At 30.7% G+C, this 12,606-nt stretch overlaps 1 protein-coding gene across 12 annotated transcripts in view; it reads left to right on the top strand.

Moving 5' to 3' along the window:
- nuf (rab11 family-interacting protein nuf) overlaps window positions 1-12,606 on the top strand; it is a 119,154-nt gene that overhangs the window by 48,774 nt on the left and 57,774 nt on the right. For all 12 annotated transcript variants that reach the window (XM_036358288.2, XM_036358285.2, XM_036358296.2 and 9 more), the window contains one exon: window positions 12,402-12,440. In XM_036358288.2, the coding sequence (XP_036214181.1) occupies window positions 12,402-12,440 (39 nt within the window). The remainder of the gene's footprint in view (window positions 1-12,401; window positions 12,441-12,606) is intronic.

Here is a 12,606-nt window from a genome sequence, read left to right on the forward strand (position 1 = left end):
ATTTATCTACTATGAACAGATATTGTGAGCGTAAAAGAATGTAAGAGTAATCTATATTTACAACCTGAACAGAGCATATTTAATTTTCTACGAAGTAACACCCAGAAGAATGGTAGGGAGACCGATTTAGTCACTTCGACTCTATATGAGCAAACTAGTCCCTCAGTTTTTGAGATATCGATCTGAAATTGTGCACACTTCCTTTTCACTCCAAGAAGCTGTTCATTTGTTGCAATGATCACCATAGTATATAGCTGCCATGCAAACTGACCGATCGAACTCAAGTCCTTGTATTGAAAACTTTTTTATTTGGCAAGGAATCCTCATGAATTTTGGCATATATTATTATCTCAGACATCTCTACAATCTCTAACAAAATATTGTTAAGATTGGTCTATTATAGCAAATAGCTGTCATACATACTAACCCATCAAAATCTAGATAAAGCTCTTAACTTAAGGTGTAGTCAAGTAGGGAAGTGCTCAAAGATTTTAGACGAGAATCAATTCGTAACTCACGAAAGCTGAAATTATTAGCATAGAATTTACGAAGATCATAATTATTTTTTATGAACTTTTTTTTTTAATTATGGAAATATAATAACACGTTCCTTGATTCAAAGATCACTAATCTATTAAGTAAAGCTTTATTTCAATGCTGCTTCATCGCTTAAAAGGTGCGCGTAAATAAATACAAATGAGATCCAACGCTGCTTCAAAGGTCTCAGTCCAAAGTGTTTTCGTGTGAATGAGATTTTTTAAGCAAGCAAACTTCCGAACTCGGCGCTAAAGTACCGAGAAAATTATGCAAACGCCGTTGCTCTCCTGTGATCGCAACAAAGTCACAATCCCAATTTGATCAGTGATGGTAATAAAGACAGTAAAATTTTGTTGGAGAGCGGCTTCAACAAAAATGGTTTATATTTAATTAACGTGTATGTATTATATTATAATAAATTTTTCTAAAAGGATAAAAAATATTATTACAGGGCATTGTCCTCAGAAAGATCAAAAGGTACTAATAGGTTTCGAATTTAAATTTACTTCTTTTTTATATTTTATTGGCGACAAAAAGTCAATTGGCAGACTCTACGCTGCCCTTTTTCTCTACTAAGACCTTAACTAACCGGTAGCTTTCAATCGATATAACCTTAATTTGGATATTTAATACTTGAAAAATAACAATAAATTTACGATTAATCCGATGACAGAGAAAATTGAACTGTAGCTGTTGGCTGAAGCTAGTTTCTACAAGGATTACTGGTCTTTGATTTACCTAAGCCTATTGTACTATACTATGGGTAGAATACTTATTGTCTCCACCAATTATTACAGAAATATGTTTTAAAATTAAATAATTTAAAATTCAAATATATATTGTGGAACATAATTAAAATATTTTTTGCAATATCATAAACCATGTTCCACCTATCTCTACATACTATAATACTTTACAATTTATCACTGATTACATTTATTCCTAATTTAAATTTTGTGTTAATTGATTGCTTATAAAAAAAATATACACATACACACGCGTTTAAGCCATTTACGCCGGTAAAATGAGCTGTCAGTCAGCGCAGCAAGAAGCAGCATGCACTGAAAGCCAAGCCCACATTCACAGCGCAGCCAGAGAAATCTAAGATTTTTGTATAATAAAATAACAGAAACAAGCTGATGGATTGATTAGCGACACAGTTATTCACAAGTAACGCCATCGTGTCTCTGGAATGGGCTGGGCTGTGAATCAGGTATTTCATGGTAACAGAAGACGCCTACTCTTCCACACTTGGCTTGTTAAATGCAGAAATAAACAAAACTAAAACAAGAAATAAAAACAGAAAAATATTTAATTTGCGAAAGTTGCAAGAAAAATGGCAAATTATGCATGTGAAGGCGTTTAATGCCACATAGAGTAATGGAAAGATAGAATTCGTTCTTAAAGGCGTAGCTTTGATGGAGACATTTTTGGGTAGTTTAGATATACATTTTGCTCATGATTCGCAGAAAATTAAGAATACAAATAAAAATTTAGGTGCGCTGTGTTCTATTATATGAGTTCAGAGTCACCCTAACTCTTAGTTATTGTGGTGACTAAATAGTGTACAGCCAGAAATTATGGTAAGAAGAGAATAAATAAGAGAATATTTACATCTACTTCTTTATTAATCTCTATTCTTCGTAAATTCTACTATAATTGTTTAATAAAATTTCCTTAAATCTGCTTGATTTGATTTATAAATATCTAAGTGCGAAGTTTCGCAGAGGTCATTGCGACAGATATCGGTAATTTTGAAAGGTGAGGTTAGGTTAGGTGAAAAGCCTATTGAGTAATTGAGCCGTTTAAGCATGCACCCCTAATAGATAATTTCCAGTAGGAACTCCTACGTTTGCGGGAAGATGTACCTTACTGAGAGCAAGTAGTTCAGTTCCTGCATTCAGCATAGGCCAGAAGGATCTCGAAGTCGCATATGAGCTAATTGTTGACCAGCGTCTTTTAAACTCACGCGAAGTCGAGAATTCCAGCGCTCATGTATGCAAGAGAACAACAGAGACCCGACTTATTCCCAATACGATGTAATCGGGACAAGAGTGCCCCTTCTTGCAAACTTATAGGATTTGCAGTTTCCAACGATTCTGCTATGAGTCGGCTCCCAAACGAGACTAATAATGAGGTAGTTTAAGTCGAAGTTTAGCCCACAATGAGCGAGGAACCTGATAATTTTGCAAAAAAAGAACTCATTTGTATGTGCATATCATATAGTCATGGGTATTGAAAGTGTTTTAAAGTTTGTAAGAAACTTTAGTCGATCGTTTTTTCACTCTTCGCTCTACTCACTAACTCTTCATTCATTCTGCCGAGGAATTGACAGCTCAAAAGAGCGATTTTTCCTTTCAAGTGTTTAATGAGTCATAAAGCGTTACAAAATTATAAACTTTTTCAAAAAACCAAAATGAAAATTAAGTCTTAGACACTTTTCCGCAATCACAGTTGTCACATTCAAATACATTCGTGTGCAAAATGTTAGCAACAAGTTTACACAATTGCATTTTATTGCATTCCAAGTCACTCAAATGGCAAATGTGACTAGCAATTTGACCGAATTTGCATTTATTGGCCCCCAACTTACGGAAAAACAACAACAACAAAACCACTTCAATTTTTTTCGGTCTAATGCAGTTGAAGTGACCAACAGAAAAGTAAATGGCTAACAACTAACAATAGAGAACAATAAATGTAAAAAAATAAAATAAGAATTGCGCATAAAAACAACAATAACAATACAATCAGCTAACAAACAATGTAATGGAGAATATTTGCGCATAAAAATACAGTTTTGGTGTGTGGGTGATTGGCAACGTGAGTGGCGGCGAATAGGAAAATCCGCCACCGTTAGTAAACAAAAAACAACAACAACAAATTTGTTTGAAAAAATGGAAAAATCTGTGAATAAATAACAGCGAGCGAAGCGCGCCACATGCAAAGGAAAGCGAAAACTGAAACCCGAAAACTGCTTTTGTTGTTATTTTTGTTGTTTTGTTGCTGTTTTTTTGCTAACAATTAGACTGCGACGCAATGCTGGCAAGCGCGTTGGGTGCAGGGAGCAGGCGGCGTCCAAACGGCCGTAGCGGATGAGCTGAGAATGGACGCATGAATGGCTGGACATGCGATTACGTGGAATAACAATAACAAAATAAAATAAAAAAATATATACATATATATAAATAAATTTTAAAAAATTGTAATAAAAAATTTGTAAAAATTAAATTCGAACCGACACAGCGATCAGCATATGTGCGCTCATACAAATATATCTACACAAATATCCAATTGGGAAAAACATATACATACATATGTCTGTATGCGAGTATAACGAACAATAAAATAAAATAAAATAGGTAATACCTAAAAAATCTGGTTGCGCGCGTAAATAGACATTGAACGCTGATTTCATTCTATAATTTGACGGCTAATTTAAAATATTCAGCGAAATATGAACAATTTTTCAATGAACTGCGGCACAAAAAAAAGTTTTCAATCAGCACTGTTGGCAATTTTTATGCTTTTCTACGTGCTTGGACACACATGATATTTTACCATTTGCTATTTGCCAATTTATGGCCCAGTAGGAAATAATTCAAATGGGTTTATGATTAAATGAGGGATATTAAAAGATCTTTAACTTGATTTTAATCGATTGGTTTGTATGCCAGCTACATGTTATATTGAACTTTCAAATTTCGATTGATCGATTAATATTGTATGTTTATCAAATAAAAACTAAAATCTACTACAATTTTTTTTGTTTCACCAAATACAATAAATATTTTGAAAAAACAATTGTAGTCTCTTCACACTGAAAAATACTTGATCAGTGAATTCAGCAAACAAATTCTTGATATTCAATCAAAATTAGGTACATATTTTTTAAAACTAATTAAACTTTTAGAGTTGTCAGAAAATATAATTGTTGGTTTAGCTCTTTAAAATCCATGCTAGACTGTACATTATTCACCCAGAATTAAAAAAACATAAACGATATTTTCTTTTTTCAAAATTCAAAATTTATTTTTTTATCGATAATAATCGATTATTATATATTCCTTGTCAAAACTTTGAAAACTGATTCTTGAGCATTAAGTTAAATACAGCAACTAATTTTCCAGCAGGGTATTTGAACTAAATTTGCATGCAATAGTTTATGACCGAAAATAACTATAATAAATCAATTTTCGATGTGGAAGGAAAGGTAATGTTAGAAGTATATAAAGCAAATGGATTTGGAAGAACAGGTTTTGCAAAATATAGTTAAAATATGTTGCTTTTGAAAAAATAAGTTTAGTAAATAAAACTGCTGCTATCATACTCTTCAACTTCTCTGAGTCGCTTAAAAATATTTCAAAATTCGCTTCAATTTTTTATTTAGCAAAAAACGACGAAAATATGTAAGAAAATTTTTGAAGTAAAAAAATACAAAAATCGGTCTTGTAGCATTCTACGCGTACTAACAATATCTTATATACGTATAATATCTGCAATGGGCGGTTTTAGAGAAGTGTAGGAGAGGAATAGAGATCAAAATGGTATGGAAGGAACTTATTTTTAGTTACGTGCGTTAAGAAAGTATGACTTTTAAGTGCCAGGTTCGCACTGAGTTTAATGAGTGTTAAGTCCTTTTAAGTTAACGTATTTTAGAAAAATTTAACCATTTTGTAAACTCGTTGAGAATTATGTACCGCAGAGCTCATTGCATGAAATTAGAAATATAAAGTTTGATTGCTTTTATATATACTCCTAGCATATAGCATATAGCATACTCTTCGCCGTATAAGTTCATTGCATAAAGTTGGAAATATACAGTATGATCGCCTAAAAGTATGTTATATGACTATTAGAATAGGATAATGTACGATACCTTTATTTTGACTACCTATATAGCTCGCCGTGTTTAGACATTCAAACCAAAATGTATTTTACTCTTAATAACTTCTACGACGATAATTTTTTAAATATGCTTAAAAAATATTTTAATATAATTAAGACTCAGTTAAAAAAGCCTATATTGTGTTTTTATTGAAAGAAAAGCATATACCCGTACACCGTCCTAAAATTATCGTCAACTTTCCAAATTTGCTGTATACTACGTCTTTTATATATAAAATGCTGAATGAACTGATTGCAGCCTCGTAGGAATAACTCTGGTCTATTTGCCGTAGAGCGCTCCAATAAAGCAAAACTGTGCCTTAAGCGTTAATTAGAAGCTTGCGAGAAACTCCATTCAATAAGCTTTGTTATAATTGTTGCGCCAAACACAAATCATTTCGAAATTTCATTGAAAATATGCTCATACTTTGACTTTTAAATTATTCACTAATTGCGTTACGCAACAGCAAACCTTAGTATTGTTGTTAATGTAAATATTAACTAAAGTAAAAAAGAGGAAAAATAATAATAAATTGTAAAAATATGAGAATATGTGTAATTAAACACGTACTACCTGAAAGTTGTAAAATTGGAGCGCTTTCATGCGATGAAAACATGAAAATCATTTCATATACATATATTTGTAATAATTTCATTGAAAAATTACAATACTTTTAAGCCTTTTACTTTTTCTTTGTTTTGCGATAATTCAATTATCACACCTCTACAAGTATTTTATGTTTAGTTTTTTTGTTGTAATTTATTAATCAATACAATTTAATTTAATTTAAAAAGTGCTATCTATCAAAAGAAATTAATCTTTTGTCGAAACCGTTGATATCGAATCACTATAGCATATAGCTGCCATATAAAACGACGATAAAAATCAAGTTCAAGGTATTTTTATACAATTTCATGCTTTAAGAAATGCACCTGTGTAGGGTATTATAGCTTCGGTGCCGCCCAAGTTAACGTTTTTTCTTGTTTCTTAGCTTTCCAATTACCAATAATTGGTGTATGTGTCGTAGCCAGATTTACCAGATTTGCATATACACTTAAAAAGTGTTATATTTGGCATTGTCATTGCGTAAGGAGTTTCATTTATTATTTGAATAATTTTGTTTTTAAGAAATGGCTTTCATATTTTTTTTGATTATTGAATTTTTGTTGCTTTATTCACTTTCATCCACGTCTTTTAAAAAAAAGTAGCCGCTCACAATATATCTCCGGTAAAAAAGAAATTACAATATAAAATTGAAAAGAAAAAACGAAATAAATAGCAAAACAAAAAAATCAATAAAATAGTGTTAATAAGAAAGAAAGTAACACAAAACATATAAGGAAAAGTAAATATGATTTCTGTTTACATAATTTTATTATTGACATTATGTCACACATTTTTGTGCGATCGCATTGCACTTCAATGTAAACACAAATATTCATTTAATAATTATAAAGCATTTTCTTCCTACTTTTTGTTACCTTTTCTCAGCGCTTCGTCGCCTTTGCTTTTTTTCTATGTTTTTTCATTGTTATTTAATTCGTTTGCTTTTCCATTACTGTCCTTTGCACCGCCCGCCAACTTAAGTGTTTCAACTCTGCCTCGTCGCCCATAAAAATAAATATGCTGTAACCAAATTTGTTGTTAATTTGTTTGTTGTTGTCCACTGGGTGACAGGTGCGCGTGAGTCAATGAACTTTTGTTGGCAAATTTGCTAGTTGTACTTGCAGCATTTACATTTTGATTTTGTAAAATTTGTTTGGCTAATTGCATGTGGCAGTGCTTTTGGCGACAATTTTCTGTTCAAATGTAAATTTTGACAATTAGAAATGCTTGGGAGTCACCTTGCACGCACTTATTTTAAAATTATTCATGCTTATTTGCGTAATTGTTGCAGGAAGAAGATTTAATTGACAATTTTATTGTAGAAGTGGCTATTGTATTTCTTCACCTAATTCGGCTTGGTATGAGATTAAAATGATGATATGCTTTATAATATGAAAAATACTTATTCAAGGTTTTCTGAACTAAGTTTAGATTTTCAGTGAGTAATAGCTGTATGACGTTAAGGGAATGTTTCTATCTTTATCTTTGCACAGCAATTTTATCCGATTTGCTCGTTATTAGCTATTCGAAGCTTTTGTCTAAACGGCTTAGCCTCTTGAATTTATTTTAAATTAATATCAATATGCTTTAAATTCATTACTGACTTATAAATATATAGGGTAAGTTTGGATATATATAATAATATGGTCTGGTACTGGTAGGCAAGTCTACTCAACAGCTTAAGGTCCACACTGTAACTGCTCCTGGGATTATTATCTTTTGTTGAACCTCAAGTTGGCATTCAAGTTGCTGCCAAATATTTTTTTCCAAGGCTTCGACTGATTACCAAAAATTATTTTAAGTCGCATTAAGATCTAGGCAACTTCTGAGTTTGAATAACAAGAAAAAACAGGAATAAATACATTTTTGAATTCGAACATACCATTCGGACTAGCTGAATGCAAGTTCCGGAACATATTTTTTTTTTATTAAGACGCATATAACTTAAGAAAGCCTTTCAGGTACTAATCGTACTTAGAGGTAAAATTTTCATAAAATGTATACCCATAAAGAACCACTTTAAAGTTCAACTGTTTCGAAAGTTGAGCAAAGCTTGTAGCAAAACCGACCTATATTTTTCCAATACTCGATTTTTCGATCGCCTCTCTAGACAATATTTTAAAACTGTGCTTGTAAGATATCTCCTATATGTTGTTAAAATCATATTTCGGCGTCACAATTCGAATTTTTCTTCTATTTAAATCTTGAAGAGATTAGATACGATGAGGTGAGAGATTTTTAGAGACACTTTTTCGCATTCCGATTTCATGAAATTGTGTCTTAAGTTTGGCAAGTTGGTAAGCAATTAAAGTAGTATATTTTATAAGATTTTCTTAGAGGCTTGAAAGAGGAGAGAACATATATTACAGAGTATATAGAAACACATAGAAAGAAATTTTGTATGAAAATATTTACTTATTATATATTGTATAATAATTACTAAAATATAATTTTAACAACTTTTATTTATACCATTGTCATTTATATTTACAACTATAACTGCTATGCATGTCTATAAATCTGTTTTGCTGATAATTATTTTTTGAACTCAATCAAATGATTTCCAAAATATTCAATATATATCTTAATTCCAATTAGAAAATCGCTTATCATTTAATACTACTCATTCAATTCCGCTTAGCACTCAATTCAATCACTTCTCAATCATGCACTCAATCAAAAAACGTGTTTCCCACTCAGCTTTATTGAAGACCTTCACCGGCATTGCGCCAAAATCTTTTAATGGCAATTTGCTATTGATTTCTTTTAAGGTTTTCTATTTTGGATCGGTTAATAAATAGAAGAAATAAGGTAGCGGTTTTTCTTGTTTTTTTTATATATATTTTTTTATTTTTTTTAACGCTATAAACTTATGCATCTGGCAAACGGTGAAACCCCCTCAAAAACAGCTGTTCGTATTTGCAGATTTCGTTGCATTTTTTTCACCGACTAATTATTATTTTGTTTTGAATTTTAGCTAAAATTAATTGGAAACACATTTTAAGTTGAACATTTTTAGCTTCTCTGCCCATTTAAATTGATGTCTAAACATTAATTAGCATGTATTATTATTGACTGTACAACTTTTCCGTTATTTATTTTTGTATTGCGGCGGTCATTTGTCTTTTTCGCAGTCGCTGCTTCAGCTTGTTCTAAGCATTTCGTGTTTTGACTGTCGAAATTCGTTGTTTTTTCTTTTCGAACATATTTAAAATTTTTTTTTTTATTTTGCAAATTTTTTTTCAAATTTTAGCATTCATTTTGTATACATGCTTAGTTTTGTTTTTGTATTCTCACAGTCATATTGCCACAAAACCATATGAGCAATACGCAGTTAAGTGGGTTAATGAGGTCAACAGCTATATTAGCTGAGCGCAAAAAAAAATTAGCAACAATAAATGCAAACAATATGAGTTTTTGAGTTTTAAAAATACAACAATAATTAACCGTTCGTTTTTGTTGTGTTTTGAAAACTTTTGATGTGATATTATTATGATAAATCTTGCAGGCAATTAGCGGTGAAATGCAAAATTTTTAATATTACAAGGAATTATAGCTTGTACGTAGAGTCGTTAAGTTTAGTGAAGGTATTTAATATTCATAATAAAATTTATAAAATTTCAAATTTAAAATTTTTTAGAAAATCTTAATGATAATTAAGTTTTCTATTCTAATTATTGTGATAATTTTCGAGTCTATTTTTCGAGTTGTTTGTTAAAATTTTTATACCCCGTATTTCACTTTTGGTGCCAGTAGATGTAACATAGTATATTGAAATTCACTTGAAAATATTGAAAACCATGTAGCTACTTGAAAAAAATGTTAGAAATATTCACAAACTAAAATTTTCAAGTATTTCCGTCTTTAATTCAGAATTAATGCTTGACCTAGATTTTGCTAAAACGTTCACTATCGCTCACTTGTTCTCTTTTCTTATTGTTAGCATTACTAAAATTAATATGCAATATAATAAGCGCTTTATTTAAAATTTTTGCGATTTTAATATTTATCTTTTTGGCACAGATTTACCATTAAGCTAAATATTTTACAAACACGTGTCATATTTGCTGTCGATTCCGGTGAAATTGAATTTACTTTTTATGCTTTTTTGTTTATATTGAAATTTGTTTTTAATTTGCTGAAAACCCGTTTTGCTATTAGGGTGGATCAATTTTAATATTGAAAAATATATGAAAATAAAATATTTGTTTACTAGGAAGTACACACTATTATCGTTGTAGTTAAATAAAAACAAGTAAGGAAGGGCTAAGTTCGGATGTAACCGAACATTTTATACTCTCGCAAAGTCAAATGGTATACTCGTTTGAGATTTCTTTGTAGATTGACTGATATTTTCGGTAGAAGGTCAACTATAGGCACTGGGGTCCATATATTTAGTACTTAGGGGTTTGAACAGTTTTGGTTCGATTTAGACAATTTTTGGTCACAAGGTGGCATATCTTAAACGTATTATTTAGGCAAAGTTTTACCCTGATATAATCATTGTTACCTGATTTGCATAGTGGAAAGTGAAAGAAGCGTGGTTGTAGTCCGAATTCGCCCATTTTCGCACTATGACATAGAAACATGAAAAGAACGTTATGCACCGAATTTGGTTGAAATCGGTTGAGCAGATCTCAATATATGGGTTTTCACCTAAAAGTGGGCTGTGCCACGCCCACTGACTAATTTTGAACACGGTTCCTATAAAGCCAATTTATACCATCTCAGAGATAAAATTTAATGTCTCTGGCGTGTTTAGTGCTTGATTTATCGCGCTTTTAGTAGTTTTTAACAGTACCGTTATATGGGGAGTGGGCGGAGTTGCCATCCGATTTCAACTATTTTCACACCGTCAATAGAAGTGCTAAAAAAATTTGCTTCTAGTGAATTTTGTTATTATAGCATTAGCGGTTTAGGAGATATGTACATTAAACCTATTAGAGGCGGGACCACACCCACTTTTTAAAAAAAAGTTTTAACTGCAGATGCCCCTCCCTAATGTGATCCTGTATACTAAATAACAGTCTTGTATCTTATTGCGGAGCTTAGTTATGGCAAGTTATTTGTTTTTGATTAATGGCGATTTGTGGGCGTGGCAGTGGTCCGATTACGCCCATCTGCAATACCAACCGTCTCACGGTACCAAGAAACATGTCTACCAAGTTTCATAAAGATATCTCAATTTTTACTCAAGTTAGAGCTTGCACGGACGGACGGACGGACGGACAGACAGTCACCCGGATTTCAACTCGTCTCTTCATCCTGATCATTTATATATACATAACCCTATATCTAACTCGATTAGTTTTAGGTGATACAAACAACCGTTAGGTGAACAAAACTATTATACTCTGTAGCAACAGGTTGCGAGAGTATATAAAAATAATTGGTTAAAAAGCAAATTAAAGTATGTTATAAAAAAAAAAAATAAAAAAAAAATTTTTTTAATGTAATAAATTTAGAATATTTTTAAAATTATATTTTCTAATATTTAAAGTTAAAAACCTTGTACGCCTTCTTATACTATCCATAATTTTTTTTGATTTGCTGTGCTACAAAATTGCTCCATACCTTTGAAAAAACCGCTCTACCCTAATACACGCATTATAAAAATATTGCCCATGAATTACCTTTAGTTAATTTTTCTCGTTTCCATAAGTATATTTTTGGCTCACATAAACGCGTGAATACAATAAAGTCAATTTAATCCCTCGAGAGTACTGCAAATGACACTGATGACGTACAAAAATGCCAACAACAACGATTAGAGCAAAGTTTACACCTGAGTGAAGCAGATAAATTGTATTTATACTTGTAATTACCAATTTTAAGGTTATTGAAAAAATTGGTATGGAAAATTATTTTTATGTATGTACATACATATGTATATAACTATATATTTAGTTATATATTTGTATTGTAGCTCATCTTGAAAATAGGGTTCATAAAGAAAAATATTTATATATAAATTTTCAACATATTTTTGTATGTAGAAGGATAAAGTTGCATAATATGGTGTAATTTGCATGAAGTTCCATGAAAAATGTATAAATTTAGTAAATATATATATATATATATATACATATGTACATACTTTTTTTTAAAGTCTTAAATAATAAATATATATATATATATATATATGTAGATAAAAAAAATGTTTCTTGCGCACTACCATTTTGAATAAATTTAGCTTTTACTCTTTTACATATTTTTCAATTAAAATATAAAAAAAAGTTATATATAAAATATTTTAGTTTATAAAGATTGTATTTAAACATGTAAATATATCGTATGTTTATAAAACAACTAAAACTAATTAATTTATATTTTTTGAAAATATATTAACATTTTTCTTCCTTTTTTGTAGCACCGGTCGTCGGCAGCTGGGTTCAAATGCTTTAGCCAGGTGAGCTTATAAACAAACAAAAAATAATAGTAATAAAGCTTACATAAAAAAATTCAATAAAGACCAATAAATTATACTTTTTACTTATAAAAACACATATTCAGGCAGCTTAACTATTTTTTTTTTAATACGCTTAGTTTTTATTAATAATCGATTAATTTTATTT

Source organism: Bactrocera oleae, chromosome 6 (genome assembly GCF_042242935.1).
Source record: "Bactrocera oleae isolate idBacOlea1 chromosome 6, idBacOlea1, whole genome shotgun sequence".
In the NCBI taxonomy this organism is placed as follows: Eukaryota; Metazoa; Arthropoda; class Insecta; order Diptera; family Tephritidae; genus Bactrocera; species Bactrocera oleae.